An 18,369-nucleotide genomic window follows, 5' to 3' on the forward strand; every position below is an offset into this window, starting at 1 on the left:
GTTAATATGTAAATTTGAGTTTGTTAGATTGAAAATAAAAGTAATATTTAAGTTAATTTCAAAGCTTTTAATGATAACATATTTAGCAACCATTTAAAATCATACGTATATTTGTAAAGTTTTCTTTGTATAGCACAATATTTTAAAGTTATTAAGTCATTAGTGTTACACAGTAAAGTTTCGTTATCCTGTATAGTCAGGATGATCGAATAATCCGTATCCGAGAATGATTTTGTCGATAAAATCGATCATTTTTTTCTCGGTAATTTATGGTTACAGATTTACATTTTCTTTGTTCTTCTAAAGAGAACTATTCTACACTTGGTCTCCCATGATTTTCAAACATATCCTATCCATATCGATGTCATTCAATTTTGTATATATTTATATATATGTATAATGCAATTGCTAACAAGATTTTACTTACAATTATGTACTTTTTTTTCGTATCAGTGGTACTCGGAAACGGTACTTGTTTTGCGATAAAACAATTTATTCCCAAAGTATAATACATGCTAGGTCGTAAGGATTTCAACAGCATCTCGTGAAAATACTTTACTCATATCTTCGTTTACTCTTAATGATAGGAATTATATTGTAATGATTGCTATCCACAATACAAAAATGTAATGTATGTTTCCTAAAATGACTTGTGTTAATTAATGTATTATTTTACTCCTTTTCGTCTGATTATTTTATAACTGTACAATATGTTTCTAATCAGCATAAATAATGTAATAGTATGAAAATTGTTTTATCAGACGGAATCGACAATTACATTTTCCTCTTTATTATAATCTAATTAAAATGATACAGGTCATTGTGAATACTTATTAGCGGTACACTAACATCGACATTTGTTTTTTATTACATTCGTTGAAAAATTATATTAATATTAAATTAAAAAAATGTAAACAGTGCGGGTTGATCTCGTTTATGTACGTATTTGTAATCAGCATGTAATGTTCAACATAAATTTATTCAACATTCAATACTCAATACTTTGATCAACTAAAATTCATTTTTATTTATGTATTAACAAATATTACAGTTTTTAAGCAGATCCTAGAAATGAGTATGAATTAAAAGCAAAAAGTAAAAAAGAAATTGAAGAACTTACGACGTAGCCACATAAGATTATTATTTGGACTATACATTTTGTAAACATCAAATAGAATGTCATAATATGTGTCTTATTTTTCTTCTATATCCGAAGAACTTCCTTACATAATAAGTTTCAAAAATGTAGTTTTAAAGCTGGTGTAACTATTTCATAATAATTATAAATAATTTGTTGACAAATTAATCTTTTTATCTGTTTTCAGATATATTGTATTTGTATAATGCAATTATTGATCCAAGAATCATTTGGATCTCTTTGAAAACTATAAATTTGGAGAGGGCAAACAATACTCTGCAAACGAAAACTTTAAAATTGTTATTAAACTAAAGCATCAACTATTATTTCCTAGAAGATAAATTACATGGATGATATAGAGTAATTAGTAAAAGTTAATATATGAATAAGGGTAAGGTAATGTACGTTTTAGATAATACAACTTACAGTATGAAAGGATTGTAAAAAGTTATATGAGAAATTCCTGCAAAAAGCAGATGTTTGAACTCTATTATTTGAATTTTATTCAAGGCACCACAAGAAAATTACTGAATTCTGCTTGTTTTTCTTAGTAGTTTGTGGCACTATCTAATCTGCAACGCCGCTTTTATAAACATAAGATATATTAAATAAGTACCGCTCTCATTTTGAAATCAACGTTCTTTGAAAACATGGTATGACGGTATCTTCTTTTTGGTTTAATAGCTTTTTGTTAATAAAATATAACGTTCATAAAATTCTGGTAACTAAAAGAAATGCAAGGCGACCAAATCAAATATATCTATATATGGGTGCGCGCAAGAATGCGAAACTAGTGCGATTATACATTCGTTTTTAAATACCAAAAGTGACAACATTATGATGATTATAACTTTATATACCTGATGTTCCATGGTTAAATACATACAATAATTGTAATTTACATAGTATAGTTTTATGTTCCATCACGTATGGGGTGCTTTGTTTTCATGTAAAGAAGCACTTTAGATGTTAATGAGCCGAGATGCCTACATCATACAAAAAAACTATCACCCTTTGCAGTCGATGCAGTATATTCGCAATTGCACAGTAGTATACAGATAAGAGATCGGAAGTAAATTTAACAGTCAATTACTCTTCTAGATCATCTTTTCAGTATTTCACACGAGAGCTACTCACAAATCTTGATTTTCCTTTTCTCATAGCGTTTCAACATACTACAATTAATTCTGTTCTTCTTTATCTTGACAAATATGTACGATCATTCGTTTCACGGTTTTATACGTTATAAACGCTATAAATTTATTTGGCACGAATGCGCCTCACGTAGGAAGAACTATGCAATTTTTTCATGCTGCATTTGACCACTCCTCTTTTTCTTTTTGCATATTACATTTCACTTTAAAGAAATATATTTATATATAAATATATATATATGTATATTGCATTATACACACCAAAAACTGTTTAATACAATTAATGAATTATATATTATTATAAGTAAAATAATAACGTGTCAAAAGATTTCTTTGTAATTCAACTTAATATCTCAAGATATAAGAATGTAGAAATTAATATGACTAATTAAAAAGAGTATAACGTTTTTTCTAACTAATTGTTGTAGCAGATTTATGTGGAAAAGAAATATTACCACTGTGTTAAACACAAAATCTTTAAAAATTGCTTAATCCTTCCACATTTTAAGATTAATTTTATATTTTACATTAACTCGTGTCATACCAGAATCATTTAGTTTCACCAAGAAAGAAAAAAAGAAAAAAATCGTCTTGTCTTGTGTCCTTTGTATCATTGTGTCAATGTCCTTATTTCACACCACCGTGTATCATATGGCGAAATGGTAGTTTGTCTAAAATGGTGCAGTTTTGCTTTTATCCTCTCATTTTCCTTGCGCAGTCCAATTTTTTAATTACTTCCAGTCCAGTAACTAGGACTATATCCAGGCTTTGCTTGGGCTTTGTTTTGGGAACTTGTATTGGACCTTTGGCCTGCACTGCTACCACCATCTTGATGAAGTGGCTGGTGCAGTTGATGAGGCATAGTTGGGATAAACAAATGTGGTGTTCCATATGCACCAGGCAAACCAGCATTTTGGCTCCCAGTCAGACTAAATGGCGGGGGAGTTGCTGAGTGAAAAGTTTGTTTATCGTAGGACTGAAATAACATTAAAGCGTTATTAATTTTCGCTGAAAATAATACATTTTTATGAAATTGGATTTATAGAAATACTTACATTCACTTTACTAAGCGCTACATGACTCTTAGCATACATAGTGGCGCTTATATCGGTTGCAGATGATCCACCAGTATTCGTATTTCCGGTAGATGTTCCTGTTTTACCAGTTTGTGTGGTGGTATAGCTGTTTCCCGCACCTTTATATTCGGCCGCAGGACCAGCAGATGCTAAAGCATCATAACTTGCTCCAGCTCCATATCCAGATCCATAACTTCCTGGTTTAGCACTATATGCACCACTGTTCGTACCCGCGTTACCAGCAGTCGCTATCTGCTATAGTAATTTTGATAAATGAAATACGAATGTTTTATTAGAATATATTAAAAAATAAATAAAGAATTAATTATATAAGTTGATTAACTTACAGGATAAATAGCAGGGGTTCCATATTGAAAGCCACCTGGCATTATTCCACCACCATATGCAAAGTATGCATATGTTGGAGGTAGTGTAGGATTCATCATTGGTTGTTGATGCTGTGTAGCAGTCTACAAATAATATGAATTAAAAAAATTGTTTAAATGTAATACAATACTGTAATTTAGTCGGAAATATCAAAACAATGTTTAAGTATTATAACAATATTTTTAAGCTGATTGTCATGTCTACTAAATGTTTATAAACCTCACCTGTTGTGACATAGTTGATGGAACTGGAGATGCATTGCTGTCGTTTCTGGCGAACCTGGCGTCACTAATACTGGTGTAGGCTCCTTGTACACCTTGTACTCCTTGAACACCTTGTACACCGGAAAGTGCATCTCCTCGTCCCCCACCGAGACTGGTAGCAGGGCCGGTTGTCTGATAGCCCAAGGCCGCGTCATAGTAACCAGTAGTTGGCTGCAGGTTAGTCAGGAAGGCCAAACACAAAACTACATGCATACACTGTGTACTCCAAATACAAGAAGGCTAACTAATATCTAAGTCTACGCGTACTAGGTTGGGGGTAGGTTACATGCGGTTTGGTTGTACCTATCTTAGAGTCTTAGACTTTAACTTAAAATTTCTTTAGATGTTGTAATTTAAAATCCATTATTTTCTACGTTTTAAAATATTATTGTTCTAATGTAAATTTTTATCTTTAATATTAACAAACATACCAGTGTAATTTATTTTAAAATAGAGTACAACTTAACCACTTGAAAATTATATTATATATTTTTATACAATTTCAAATACGTAACATGAGGTATAGAGCAAATGAAACCAATAATGAAGGAAGATATATATATATATATATATATAAAAACTACAGTTAGTCTATGATCAAAATGGTATTTTATATTATCTGTAATAGGTTCATTTCAGCGGACTAATCTTTCACGATAATATTCCAAATTAATCACAGACAGTTTTACTTTTCTACTAAATAATGTTTCAGAAATTAAAATGTTTTCAATAATTTATCTGATGCGAAACATCTCACTATAAAAAGTACAACAAACTTCGTGTGCCACCTTGAAAATGTGAATAAGAAATCCATAATTTCTTAAAAAGAAAAAAGAATATTGAAATAACGAGCAGCTACCAAGCATTAAACAAATGATTACTTTAGCATTCTTCTTACTAAATAATCATGACAAAATAGAATAGCACGCAGAGTAGTACACCCGAAATATAAGTTTTTCTTTTTGATTATGAATGCTAATATTATTGTTTCAAGAAATATAATAGTTATAATATCTGTTATAGTATATGAAATAAAATGATATACTTTTTTTAAAGTGTACATTACTCTAACGAAGCATTTTAATGGAATCAAGTACAAATTACTTTTACGATTAGCATATGAGTAAGTTGTACTTGAGACGTAAGATAAATAAATTGAGGAATCAAATAGTAACTGACCATATGCGGTATTCTTTGTTGCATAAGCTGTAATTCCTCATAACTGTACATTGGTTGTTGGAACGCATAAGGTACACCTTGACCCATAATATATTGGTGACTTAGCATTGGAGTCATGCTACCAGCTGCACCACCACCTGTCATATTTCCAGTTCCACTACTACCCGTTACTACACCACTCGATGTACTTTTCGGTACCGCTTTAAAAATCACATTACAATTTTTTTTTTATCTGACCATAGAAATAACTTCAATTTTTAGTGTTTAGATACTGCTTACCATTAGAATTTGTTACTTTAGTTTGTGAACTATTTACGGAGGCAGAACTAAGACCTAATGTGGGTGCCGTTGTAGTCGCAAGAGAACTATTTGATGTTGTCGTGTTACTATCATATTGAGAATCTTTTGTTGTATTACTGTTCAATTTATGATTGTGAGACGCTGTTTGTTGTTGACTGGCGTATGTGCCATATGCATTTGCATATACCTGTAAGTATAGTTTAGTAATTTCTTGCATTTAAGTAATATTCGAGCTGATGAAATGAAATACTTACAGACTGTGCTGCGCTTTGGTAAGCTCCGGATGTTTGGGTAATAGGTGAAGTAAATGTAGTAACAGATGGTTGATAAGCTTGTGGGGTCGACTGAAACGAAGACGATCCTTGATACCCACTTGTTTGATAGCCTGTACTACTATTTGATACAGTATTTGTAGCTACAGACTGTGCTTGATATTGAGATGTTGTGGTAGGTACATATCCAGTCGCAGACTGATATACCTATTTAAAAAAATGAATTTTATATAATATAAATCATTTTAGTATTATACAACATAATAATTACCTGATTTGTAGTTGTTGGTTGGTTATAACCTGAAGTTGCAGATGCAGATGCAGAGGGAGAAGCTTGACTAAAGGTTGATGTATTAGATTGAGGAAATGATGATGAAGAATTATAACTTGCTTGTGAAACAGTTGCTGTTGCAGAATAACTATTAGCACTCGTGCCGGATGCGGTTTGAAAAGATGATTGAGCAGATTGAGCATTTGTAGAATATGCGTTATAAGTGCTGGGAGTCGCTGTAGGTGCTTGAAATGATGACTTTTGAGATTGATAAGTTGTTGTTGTACCATACGGAGGTGCATTTCCTGGTGAGACTTGTGAAGTGAAATCTTGTTTAGTTATATCTAAAGTTTGTCCAGAACTGCTACCACGAGCAGTGAATGTTTGAGCGTTTATCGAATGTTCACTCGATACCGGTAAATTGTCGCTATTTGATAACTGTAAGTAAATATAGAATTATTATTAATTATTCAATAAATTGTAAGCATTAAAAAATGACAAGTAATAATATTTATATAATAAAGTAACCATTTGAGAAGTAGTATTAAAAGGTGTCGTCGATGATGGTTGCGTTGTTTCGATATCCATGGAATTATTTGTATTGGCAGTGTTTACAGCATTTGTAGTAGAAGATACCTCTACACCAGCTATTGTATTATTAGCTGAATTGTATTTTTCATTTGCAGAACCATCAAGAGAGCTTGAATCACTACCAAATTCCAGTGCACCAAATTGGACATCAAGAAATCCAATGCCACTATTAACAGCATCTCCAGGCATTTCCACAGCGCTTGATGGTATTTTTGATGGTGGTGGCACCCTTGGACGTTGTTTTGTCTGCCTCTGAGGCTGATATATTTAAGAAATACAACGATATTCTAGTTTATATATTACATTATAAAATAATTCGTAAACATGTATATTATTTAGCTACCTGGCTGGATATCGACGAGGAGAATGTATTTTGTCCAGCAGATTTCAAGTTTTCACTTGTTTGTTGGGTAAGTTGTGTTAAATATTGTGTTTGGGCAGCTGTTAATACCCCACCACTTATAGCGTTTGGTTGCTGTGATAGCTGCATTGTAGGTAAGCTCAATACAGGTTGTTGTTGTTGAGTTTGTTGAATTAAAGTTTGTTGTTGTATTGGTTGTATTTCTGATAATTTTGGTAATTCCTTATGTGCATAAATAAAAAAGATACTTTTTGTTACATGTAATTACTAATATTGATTTAAAAAGCAATGTTACATACTTCCTGTTGTAGTAATGATAAATTTACAGTCTGGTTAGGTTGCACTGGTTGCAGATCTTGAGTTTTTGCTTCTTCTGTAGAAGGTGTAGGTTCTGCTGCAGAAGTGCTCGGTGTAAAAACTTTTGTATCCGCCAATGAACCTGTATATTCTTCATTCTCCCAGTCTTCTGCAGAATCCAAATTATTCCATGCATCTACTCACATATTTTTGTTGTGTGAGATAAGATTAAATAACTTAAAATGTGAATAATTGAAATATTTAAACAGACTTACCCATCTTTGGCTCCTGAGCAGCTTGTTGTTGCTCTTCATTACCTGTCCATGTATCAATTGATCGATTAAAACTATGAGCAGATGAAGTAGATGATGGGTCATTACGGTTAGCAAATGTTCGTGGACCAAGTCCTCTCCCTCCACCTCGTCCTCCTCGACCTGGTCTTCCTGGACCACCTCTTCCTCTTCTGTTACCACTGTAACTTCCATCACGAATACCATCTTCCATGTTTCTTTCGTTCTCTTTATTTTCTCGACCGCGCCCTAAATAAAGATTTATTTAGACACGTGGCATCAATAATATATATCAATATGTATAATATTTATCTTAACGTACATCCACGATTATCATGGTTAGCACGACCTCGCATACGTGGAGGACCACCTCCTCGTTGATTACGCCTCTCATCCCAATCACCACCTTCATCTTGACCACCAGAGGTATCCATATTTTGTTTTGAACCACTAGGTTGACGAGGCTTCTTTTTTTTCACTTCCCATTCTGTTTTTACTCCCTCCAAAAGATCATTAACGGCACGGTCCAAGTCACCATCACTATCATGTAAAGCCATAACAACTTCATCTTCTGATCGTCTAGTCATATCCATGACTTGCTTTATGCGCTCTTTCAAAACAGGATCTTCACCGCTGCCCATTCTAGTGTCAATGATTTGTGCATGCCGCATCTGAACAGTGTTTGGCTACAACGCCATATTTTTTAATAAAAATTCTTTATTGAATAAACAAAAAACAAAAGTGCATAAAAAGACATCTTTCTATCACTCATAATAATAAAGTAATTAGCTATATTTACTGACCTGCGTTTTTTCATGCTTTATCGAATCCGATGCTTTAGTTAGATGATGATCTGATTTCCCATGTTGTTGTGATGATTTATTTTTATTGGTGCCTCTCCCACCGGAGGACACCGATTTGTTGCTTGAACTCATTGCCAACTAAACTGCCGCACACCTATATCACTCCCTTATCACACTATATACACTCTCTATTTACAGTCTGTAACAAAGAATACAATTAATTGTGTATATCTAATATAATATACTGAAAATAAATACTATGTGTTATAAATACATCTATTAATTCAAACTTAGTTTTATTAACTAATTAAAATATAAAAAGTCAAAAACATTATTTTATTTTATTGCAATGTATAATATATTGCAATAACAAAACTACATATAATTCTGAATTTTTTTTTAATTTTGTGAAAATTGAAAATATTTGACATTAATTATAAATTTTACATTCTGAAAGTTATATAAGAATTAAAATTAATGTCTGTAAGTACTTCAATTATTATCTTTATAGAAGTATATGATAAAATTATACATTTCTAATAGCAATTAGCTATTTTTCACTAATGATGAATAAAGTATAAATAATGCACAAAATTATTGATTCCAGATTATAAAATGTAACTTGTAATATTATAAATAAGATACATACTTTTAAAACACTTTCTAATTTTCTAAAAATAAATAACATCTTTTAGAATATATGATAAAATACATAAATTAACTAAAAAGTTAAAAGACTAATTCAACAAACTAAATTTTTCAGTAAATGACCATAGATTAATATCACATTTTTTCTAAATAAGAATTAATTAATATTAATTAAGAATATTAATTTGATATCAAGAATAAACCAAAATATCATACAATAAAATTTCATACCATTAAGTAGATAAAATAATGTAAATATATAAATACACAAATTAATATTTATAAAAAATGTATAACCATAAATTACTTGTATATGTACTATCATCAGATAGATTGTATAACCATGATTATCACACATAATTATATCTAATAAAACTATGTATTTTGAAGAATTAGCGAAGAAGAATAAAATACATCTTGTTCAATTTAGGAATTTTTAGAATACCCACATAACCCACGGTATTAGCAATTATACCATAAAAATATGCATTTTGAAAATAACCTAAGTGAGAAAAACAATTGGTATTTAAAAACATTTTAACAGTTATAAAACATGTCAAGCACAATATCAAATCACATTTATGAAAATGTGTGTATGAAGAATTAACAATAAAAAAAGTCGACATTAAATAAACGTCTGCAAGATACAATTTTATTTCTACCTTTTAAGCATAGATGAAAAGGTTAGGGTCGGCTAATGATGATAAATACAAGATCAAACGATTTAACAGATATTTCTTAAAATAGTCACGTTTTTCCTAAAACGGTTGTCTAGAAGAAGAACGAATAAGTAAGCGTCAGGGCGATATGCAGAATGATCTAAACCTTATCCACAAGATTTTGCGAAATTCCCAAGGACCATGTCGTTCAATGCAAACGATTAAATTCACCGAAAACACCGAAAAGATTTGTGAGCTTTCTTCTCGCAACACAGAAGATTTCAAATGACGATGAAGTAATAAAAAAAAAAAAGAGAGAAATTTTGACGTGCGCGGTGAGAATATGACGAAGGAGGATTATCTGGCGCATCACAAAAAACACCTTGTCCGTTGCGTTGTTGTTCGTAAGCGAGTTGTGAAAATTCTTCAAACGGATGATAAAGAAATTGGCCGTGTAGAGTTCGTTATATTCCTGAATCGGTACTATGACGTTGATGTAGAATATTTTCCGCAGACCATGTGCACGGTAGACGCCATTTCTGGTTTTGCGAGGAAGGCTTGTCAACCATCGCCGCGGTGGAGCATCGATAGATCTCCGTAAGATGATTGAGTCAAAGTATTTGCAAGTAACTCACAGTTATTATAAGCGTTGTTTGCGTACTCGAAGGACACGTCCGGAGTCAGAAACAAGCGAAATTCACGACGCCTCGGCTTTTTCGGCCGTGGCGCGCGAAAAACCACGAAAAAAACAACGAATTTACTCGTACCTGGTTAGTGCGCTCAAAACGCAGCTCGGTCACGTGACCGCGGGCCCCCCTCCCTGACTTGGCAGCACCGCCTCTATGCTTTATCGGGCTCCATACGGGTAGCCGATTTTATACTAGAACGCTCAGGTTTGTTAACTAGACAATCAGAAATTTCCTAGGTATAATCAACACTTAATGAAGGCAAGTTAAAAGCTTATTTTCAATTACACTATTGGGCATGTAATAATAGAGAGAAAATCCTTTTTGAATCTATTTCTAATAGTTATTATATTGCACTATTTATTTTATTCAAATATTTAATTATTTCTTCTATATTAATATATGTGTTACATACAGTTAAAAATTTATCCATATATTTTTTATTATTTTTATTAGTTAAATGTATCCATTCTGAATAACTCACATAATAATACATTATTTTAGATAATATTTTATCGATATTGAAGTACGTTTTTCTCTAGAATTATATCTAGAGGATATGCGTATATATTCTATCTGACTCTATCAACATGATTAATTGAATCAGAAAAGTAAAATCGCGTGATCAAAATTTGAGCGACACAAAGTAAAATTTACAGAACAGAAAACTACTTTTTCAAACATTAACCTCTTAAATAATAATATTAGATGTATATTTGTTATCGTTTAAATGTACTATATTTAGTCAAATAGTTTAAATATTTTCTATAGTGATATCCCTGCAAATCATAATTCACTGACGACTGCTAACCAATTCCTAGAGCCGTTGCACATCTATCACGTGACCAAGTTTGTTTATAACCGCAATTATGCATTACAACTGTAATTCCTAGTGATTCAACTTTGCGTATATGTACATGTATCACGGATGTGTACATTGCAAATTCAGTTATATGTATCTATATATCTATATATATATATAACAAATATTTCTGTATATATTTGATAAGTTTTAATTGTCGAACCATGAAATGTTTTCCTTATTATTTTATTGAGTAATTACAGATAATAAAGACATTTGTTAATTTAATTGTGTTTAAGCTATACAATTATATACCATCAATTTGTAATTTCAAGTAATGTAATTAAGTTTAAAAACAAAAACATTTTCAAAATAAATACATGTATTAAATTACACATGTTACAATGGATTCGTATATAATGCAGGTAATGTGTTAAACATTTAATAACATATAATATGCTGTAATTAAAGAAATCATTTATTTCGAGGTTATATTTACGTTTATAGATCAGACGTATGTGGTTGAATCAGGACGGCGATGGTTTAGCGGTAAATAATACATATTTACATTAAAATATATTTACACACACACCAATTTTACATAAACACTTCATATAATTTTTTAATTTAAGGATTTATTGTCTTTACGGCATAATCATGTTTCAATTTCACAAATTGGATCTGAAACTGCAATAGCAAAAGCAATGGAACATTTATCTGCTCCACTTGATGACTTAGTACTTTACCACTTAAAGTAACTAAATATGTTAAATATTGGTATATTTTTATAACTATTATTCTAAATGTTGACTGTAATATTTATATCCTTAGAACTATAACAACAATACATAAAGATGACCCATTGTCTATGTATAATTATCAAAGTTCTGCAGTTCAATCTTTGACAAAGATTCTTCAAATGCAAAAGGAAGAAAATTGGATGTTGCCTGTTATGAACGTAATGTGTTTAGAATTACGGTTATTAGCAGTTTGTGCAGAGAATACAAGATCCAGCAAAAATATGAAGCCTGGAGAAATTTTGGAGAAATGTGCAGATTGTCTAATGGGATGTTTTCGAGTATGTGCTTGCGACAATCGTAGCTCAGAAGATGATACAAAACGATGGGGAATGCTGGCATTAGTTAACCAATTATTAAAAATTTATTTTAGAATAAATAAATTGCATTTATGTAAACCTTTAATAAGGGCAATAGAATCGTCCCCATATAAAGCACATTTTGCATTAGCACAACAAATTACTTATAAATTTTTCGTGGGCCGTAAAGCAATGTTTGATAGTGATTACAAAGCTGGCAAGTATTAAAATTTGATAGTTATTATAATAAACTTGACATTTTAATCATTTTATAAATAATTATCTTATTCATCTTTTAGCTGATGAATATCTTACTTATGCTTTTGAACATTGTCATAAACAATCTTCAAAAAACAAACGATTAATTTTAACTTATCTTGTGCCAGTGAAAATGTTATTAGGGTATATGCCTAAACATAACTTATTAGAAAAATATAACTTAATGGAATTTGGAGAATTAATGGAAGCTGTTAAAAGAGGAGATTTATGCAATCTTGAAAAAGTGATGGAAAAACACGAATTATTTTTTATAGGAGCAGGAATATATTTAATTGTGGAAAAATTGAAGATAATAGCATACAGAAATTTATTTAAAAAAGTGTATTTAGTATTAAATATACATCAGATTCCTATTCAAGATTTACTTTCAGCATTGGAAATGCAAGGAATTGATGATGTTGATATGGATGAAGTAGAATGCATTGTGGCAAATTTAATTTTTGAAGGAAAAATTAAAGGATACATATCTCATCAACATAAAAAATTAGTCATCTCTAAACAAAATCCTTTTCCAAGACTTTCAACTATACTTTAATTATCTTTAGATTACATGTATCTTTCTGTAAGAAATAAATTTAAATTCAATAAAATTGATTTAATTGATTTTAGTACCTTCAACAATTCTAGATCTAAATGTAAATATCTATAATCTGCATCATCATATAAATAAAATCCAATTTGTTTATTATATTTTAAGATTACAAATTAATAAAATTTGAAAATCTAGAATATGTACATATGTATGTATCATTAGCTCTTTTTGATCAATTTAAATTAGTATTAAAATGTTTAAATTTAAATGATCCTAAATTCCTTAGTGATGTAATATAATAAAATGAGATTTGATGAAATATGTATATACAGAGAGAAAATTCTTCCTGATAGAAAGCTCTTTTTATCCTTCTCTTACTTATGACAAGAAGTGAATAGAAAAGCTATGTATTCGTTTTTCTTAATTATTTTTAATTATACACACATTAATAATTACATACATATGTAGATTTCCTGTTGCAGTAATAATACTTTTTTATTTTAATTTATATATATTCAACAAAGCAAAAGTGTATTTGTATAAATGATGTAAAAATCAAATTTGTATTATTTTTAATACAATTTTGTATGTAAAAAGATAAATTTAAAAATAAGAAATATTTTGTGAAAATTATATATCGATATTTTCTTTCAATTTCATATGGATATAAAGAATTTCGACAACTCCACTAAACGAGTAGACATACATATATATATATATATATATATATATATAATATATAATCATAAGATATTATTTCTATACTCATTACTTCCATTACTTAGTAAAAAGTTTAAAGTAACCCTTTTTTACAATTATTTATTAGAACTTCGAATTTCGAATGATTATGAATCGTAAAAAATGATGACTATTAATATTTACGTATCTGTATTGAAATATAGATTATGGAATGTTAACCTAGAGACTTCCTCATATGACATCTTTCACGTGGCTTTAACAAACCCTAAGCAATTTTAAATACTTACGAGATTGTCTACGTCATGTATTGATTGTTAAATAGATATTAATTGATTAAATATATTAAATACTTGTACCTATAATTTACTAAGAAAATGACGGTAAGTTACATTATTATTTAAAATATCGTTCTTTTTCTCTTTTTTTACATCTTAACCATTCTGGATATGCAATTATTTCCGTATGATTTGTAATGTGTCATTGCATAACAAAGTCAATCAATAATTATCATTTTTTATAAAATTGCTTTATAACAATATGAGTACTAGGTAAAGTCATTCATTACATTTCTAGATAAAAAAAACTAAAGCAGCAACAAAAGGTGCAAAACAGATAGTGGAAGAAAATAAAACTACATTAAATTTTTATCAAAATATGATAATTGGAGCAATAGGAATATATTTTACTGTTACAATGTTGTTCTTTAACTTTACAACATTATCAACTGTGAGTTTTGTATTTAAGGTATTATTTTTATTTTTAAAGTGTACATATATAACAACATATATTATTCTATTATGTATTATGATTACAGACATTAACCATATTTTCTGCAATTGTATATATAGGAAGTTATCAGTTTATGAAATATATAGCACATGCAACATATTCAGAATCCGGACAGCTTTTAGATTCTGGAATTGATCTTAATATGGAAGGAGGTATAGCAGAGTAAATATCACAACATATTCTAATGATTTCTTCAAATAATATAACACTTTATTAGACTGTAACAGCTTTGATAAATATAATGACATTTTAATGTTATTTCAGACATGTAAAAGATTTAATTATATTAACTTCAGGAGTACAAGTACTCTCTCTTATATCAAATTACTTTTGGTTGTTATGGCTTCTTGTAAGTATACTTAGTAAATGATAGAAATATAAAATAGTACATTGACTCATCATAAATTACAAAACAATTTAAAATAACATTTTTACAATTTCCTCACGATTTTCGAGTTAAAGCGTACATAAAATGTTTAAATAGATTATGAAATATTTTGTATTATTACAACAGGTACCATTCAGGGGAGGTTGGATGATATGGAAACAAATATTAGCTCCATGGTTTTTTGCCTCTACTCCAGAGCAACCTGAGATTAGTGAGAAGAAACAACGGAAGTTGGAAAAAAAGATGGCTAGACGGCATTAACATTTTGAATAGAAATAAGCATGCATTTTGAATAAATATTAAAAAATTTAATGGGTGTAGGATAAAGTTGAGCAACATTGTGCAACAAGACTGCTTATTATTTTACTTTTGTCTTAGCCTGCATTGTTTCCTACATTTTCTATGTTTATGAACAGATTATTTTCATGTCCTCTTATAAATTTATAAACTTTTACATAAATTATAAGGTCAACTTTTTACAAATTGAATAATATTTATGAACACTATCATATTAATTTTGGCAATTTTTGTATCTAAGAAAAGAAGTTTATGAAGTGTAATATAAAAATAAACTTTTTATAATTTTTAATGTTTTATATGTCGTTAACGACTTCTCTATGTCCAATTTCTAATTTTTGGATTAATTCATTTTATATATTACTAAAGTTATTATTCTGTGTGATAATTTAGAAAAAAATTATTTTTATACAACTTAAATGTAAGTAAGCAAAACATTCATTTCATATGTACATACGTATATATACACATATATGTATTTATAAAAACAAATTATATTTATTACACGACAAATAGTAGTCTATATGTAAACAAGTAACATAAATTAAATACTTTTATTTGGCTTTAATGAAAATTAAATATAATACTAAATGGAATGTACTCATCACCTATTTTATATTGTTTTTCTTTATATATATATATATATATATATATCGCAAAAAAGTGCATCACAGTTTATTGAAATACAGTGGTCCATATACCACATTGGCTTGTTATATTACTGTTATGTATAGTTATAAATGTACAATTTTTGCAATATTGCAATGTACTAAATTTTATTTTCACTATAAAATTGCACAGCAAATGAATACTTCCTAACTGTATGCTTCTTTTCTATGAAGAATTATTGTTATATGCCATACTATATGCCAATATTACTTGGAAAGAACTTTTCATTTTTACTAAAGTTTCAGTAACAAAATAAGAATATGATAAAATGCTGTTTACAAGCTTAAAATATTTATGATTTAAGAAGTATCTACATCTAAACCTTTCTTTTTTCTGTAATCATGTTCTGATTGATACCCAGGTGGATGATTATGATCATGTACACCTGTAGGCATAAATCTTTCTGCAATAACCGCACATTTACCTTTACAACCACGATGCTGTTCAGCACACCTATAATGAGACCTATTCAATCCCTCAGAGCGAGAAGTCAAATTGTAAACATAACCCTCATGCACTAATTGTGGTCGACCTCGTGCAGAAAGCCTGTAAATTACTGGTTCAACATCTATAATGTTAAAATATAATATTAAGACTAAATTTTATTAGTTACTAAGTTTTTTAAATTTTATTAATTTCAGAATATTATTTCTATGTTAATCTTAAACCACCTATATATTTGATATCTATATACATCCTTTACCTTGCTGAGTTGAATTTTCTCTTGAATTTTCAGTATTCAAGGGAAAAGGTAGCAAAGGGTTATCATCGCTTTTATTATTATCATTGATTTTTATAGTAGGAATATTAATATTTTCTTCCTCATCTACAATTTCATTTGTCTCATTATTTGTGTCAGTCGTCAAAAATAGAACTTCGTGATTATCATTATCCACTTTCTCATTAGATAGATCATGAATATTTTCTGCTGTTAAGGACATATCTTGTTTTTTTCTCTTGTAACTTTTTTTTGTTATGTCATGGGATCTCTTTCTTCTATCTATCATTTCTATTTCTTTGGAAGTTCTATTTATTGTACTTAAATTTGATTGAGCAACATTTTGTATATTACAATCAATATCTGATTGAATATCACAACTAGGAAACGATTTTGTGCTATTTGTATCTTCTGTTGTGAGTCCTCTTATCTGTAATGTTTGTGCTACTTTTAGAAAAGTAGATAAATCTTCTTGATTGATATTTATTTCACCTTGATACATGAATTTCAATAGTGACTCAATTTCAGTATACTTCATGTCCTTAAGTATAATTACTGGATGTTGACAAGGATTTTCCTACAAAATAATTCTAAGAAGTTCTTTTCTGAGCAATCACAACTGATTTAGATATAGATATTTAACATGTAAAAAAGATAATTTATATACCTTAAATATATTTTTAAAGTATGGACTACATATTGACAGAACCAGTTTGTGTGCTTGTAACAATTGACCTTCCACTGCAAGTGTAACATCAACTAGATCATTTTCAGTAAGATGACTTAGAAACCCAGATGTTAAATTGTTAGAAAAATTGTTCCACTTTAAGGAGAATTGTTCTGACAATGAATTATTTGCCATGTTTATCTATAAATAATAGGAATTTCTTTAATAACACATTTCATTAAAGCTTAAGAATAAAATATATAATTATAAAATTAATAACTACAAATTTAATAATTATTTATGTAATTACAAGAAAAATTCAATTCCTCCTGACTATTATAAAGTATTACTATATCTAAGTATTTAAAATATACAGAATTGTACATAGTACCTACAAGAAATATCTGTAGATATCAAAGAATACAAAGAATGGAAATATAATACTATGTTATGTGTTATGAATCATATCATGGTGACAAACATACTATTGATTTCGAAATAATCGCAGGTTTAAAACTGATAATAAGTGATAATAAAAAGAATATTCTGTGTAACATATATTAAATATATATTTTTGATATGTATAGAATAATTATTATGCAGACAATTTAAAATAAAATTGGTTTAAACGAATAATAATGATAAAGATAATTTTAGCTGAAAATGAAAATGATGTTACCTTCGATAGATATGTGAGATATGCTTGCTAGAGAAGTAACATTTTTTTAAAAAGCATTCATAAAATTATATGAAATTCATTACACTATCAGTTATATAATTATACCTAGTTAAAAATTGTTACTTATTATAATTTTTAAAGTGTTAACATGAGTTAAAAGGTTTATGACTAAGAAATTAGAGCTGTATTCTTTTTAATGTCACGATTAAAAAATATATCGGTACATATCAGTACATATGTAATGTAAAATTTATGTAATAATATGTCATTACGTAAAATCTATTTTTAATAAATCAATTTTTTTAGGTATATTTTATAACACTGATAAATGACAAATCAGTAAATTGTTTGTCAATAATGACAACATTTTTTGCTTATT

General features: G+C 29.0%; 4 protein-coding genes across 13 annotated transcripts; 2 read left to right on the plus strand and 2 right to left on the minus strand.

Annotated features, from left to right (window-relative positions):
• Positions 1-52: 52 nt before the first annotated feature.
• LOC117204315 (protein lingerer) lies at positions 53-10,567 on the minus strand. 8 transcript variants are annotated; one of them, XM_033441579.1, is made up of 15 exons: positions 10,325-10,463; positions 8,383-8,581; positions 7,902-8,265; positions 7,565-7,828; positions 7,292-7,485; positions 6,975-7,214; positions 6,569-6,889; positions 6,041-6,478; positions 5,752-5,976; positions 5,477-5,684; positions 5,198-5,397; positions 3,980-4,150; positions 3,716-3,838; positions 3,348-3,623; positions 53-3,268 (listed from the first exon to the last, which is right to left on the minus strand). In XM_033441579.1, exons 2-15 carry the CDS (start codon positions 8,512-8,514, stop codon positions 3,020-3,022), a joined length of 3,405 nt encoding a protein of 1,134 aa, XP_033297470.1. In that variant the 5' UTR covers positions 8,515-8,581; positions 10,325-10,463; the 3' UTR covers positions 53-3,019. The 8 variants fall into 8 exon arrangements, with proteins under 8 accessions (XP_033297470.1, XP_033297467.1, XP_033297466.1 ...); XM_033441576.1 differs by having other exon boundaries at positions 3,348-3,620; positions 3,980-4,189; XM_033441572.1 differs by having other exon boundaries at positions 3,020-3,268; positions 3,980-4,189; positions 10,457-10,567.
• On the plus strand, positions 10,559-13,156 carry LOC117204316 (PCI domain-containing protein 2). Of its 2 annotated transcripts, none has more exons than XM_033441581.1 (5): positions 10,559-10,582; positions 11,685-11,726; positions 11,810-11,931; positions 12,009-12,490; positions 12,573-13,087. In XM_033441581.1, the coding sequence occupies exons 2-5, from the start codon at positions 11,694-11,696 to the stop codon at positions 13,085-13,087; spliced, it is 1,152 nt and encodes a 383-aa protein (XP_033297472.1). In that variant the 5' UTR covers positions 10,559-10,582; positions 11,685-11,693. The 2 variants fall into 2 exon arrangements, with proteins under 2 accessions (XP_033297472.1, XP_033297471.1); XM_033441580.1 differs by lacking the exon at positions 10,559-10,582 and adding an exon at positions 11,368-11,602 and having other exon boundaries at positions 12,573-13,156.
• A 700-nt stretch (positions 13,157-13,856) lies between these two features.
• On the plus strand, positions 13,857-15,556 carry LOC117204464 (transmembrane protein 208). Its single transcript, XM_033441889.1, has 5 exons — positions 13,857-14,163; positions 14,357-14,509; positions 14,598-14,734; positions 14,837-14,921; positions 15,087-15,556. The coding sequence occupies exons 1-5, from the start codon at positions 14,158-14,160 to the stop codon at positions 15,219-15,221; spliced, it is 516 nt and encodes a 171-aa protein (XP_033297780.1). The 5' UTR covers positions 13,857-14,157; the 3' UTR covers positions 15,222-15,556.
• A 241-nt stretch (positions 15,557-15,797) lies between these two features.
• On the minus strand, positions 15,798-18,108 carry LOC117204462 (protein abrupt-like). 2 transcript variants are annotated; one of them, XM_033441885.1, is made up of 4 exons: positions 17,991-18,108; positions 17,312-17,512; positions 16,630-17,221; positions 15,798-16,494 (listed from the first exon to the last, which is right to left on the minus strand). In XM_033441885.1, exons 2-4 carry the CDS (start codon positions 17,504-17,506, stop codon positions 16,226-16,228), a joined length of 1,056 nt encoding a protein of 351 aa, XP_033297776.1. In that variant the 5' UTR covers positions 17,507-17,512; positions 17,991-18,108; the 3' UTR covers positions 15,798-16,225. The 2 variants fall into 2 exon arrangements, with proteins under 2 accessions (XP_033297776.1, XP_033297777.1); XM_033441886.1 differs by lacking the exon at positions 17,991-18,108 and adding an exon at positions 17,707-17,814.
• Positions 18,109-18,369: the final 261 nt, after the last annotated feature.

This window comes from Bombus bifarius, unplaced genomic scaffold, assembly GCF_011952205.1.
Source record: "Bombus bifarius isolate JDL3187 unplaced genomic scaffold, Bbif_JDL3187 scf7180000007978, whole genome shotgun sequence".
NCBI lineage: Eukaryota > Metazoa > Arthropoda > Insecta > Hymenoptera > Apidae > Bombus > Bombus bifarius.

What these genes read in the sequence shown, in the direction of transcription:
- LOC117204464 (XM_033441889.1), top strand. An exon ending in ATGGAAGGAGGTATAGCAGA is followed by an intron (nt 14,735 to 14,836) that starts GTAAATATCACA and finishes ATGTTATTTCAG; the next exon opens with ACATGTAAAAGATTTAATTA. An exon ending in TTTGGTTGTTATGGCTTCTT is followed by an intron (nt 14,922 to 15,086) that starts GTAAGTATACTT and finishes TTATTACAACAG; the next exon opens with GTACCATTCAGGGGAGGTTG.
- LOC117204316 (XM_033441580.1), top strand. Translation starts at nt 11,582, where the DNA reads ATGGATTCGTATATAATGCAG. An exon ending in TGGATTCGTATATAATGCAG is followed by an intron (nt 11,603 to 11,684) that starts GTAATGTGTTAA and finishes TTACGTTTATAG; the next exon opens with ATCAGACGTATGTGGTTGAA. An exon ending in TGATAGTGATTACAAAGCTG is followed by an intron (nt 12,491 to 12,572) that starts GCAAGTATTAAA and finishes TTCATCTTTTAG; the next exon opens with CTGATGAATATCTTACTTAT.
- LOC117204462 (XM_033441885.1), bottom strand. Translation starts at nt 17,506, where the DNA reads ATGGCAAATAATTCATTGTCAGAACAATTCTCCTTAAAGTGGAACAAT. An exon ending in ACTTTAAAAATATATTTAAG is followed by an intron (nt 17,222 to 17,311) that starts GTATATAAATTA and finishes ATTATTTTGTAG; the next exon opens with GAAAATCCTTGTCAACATCC. An exon ending in AGAAAATTCAACTCAGCAAG is followed by an intron (nt 16,495 to 16,629) that starts GTAAAGGATGTA and finishes TTAACATTATAG; the next exon opens with ATGTTGAACCAGTAATTTAC.
- LOC117204315 (XM_033441575.1), bottom strand. Translation starts at nt 8,514, where the DNA reads ATGAGTTCAAGCAACAAATCGGTGTCCTCCGGTGGGAGAGGCACCAAT. An exon ending in TAAAGCATGAAAAAACGCAG is followed by an intron (nt 8,266 to 8,382) that starts GTCAGTAAATAT and finishes ATGGCGTTGTAG; the next exon opens with CCAAACACTGTTCAGATGCG. An exon ending in TAACCATGATAATCGTGGAT is followed by an intron (nt 7,829 to 7,901) that starts GTACGTTAAGAT and finishes ATCTTTATTTAG; the next exon opens with GGCGCGGTCGAGAAAATAAA.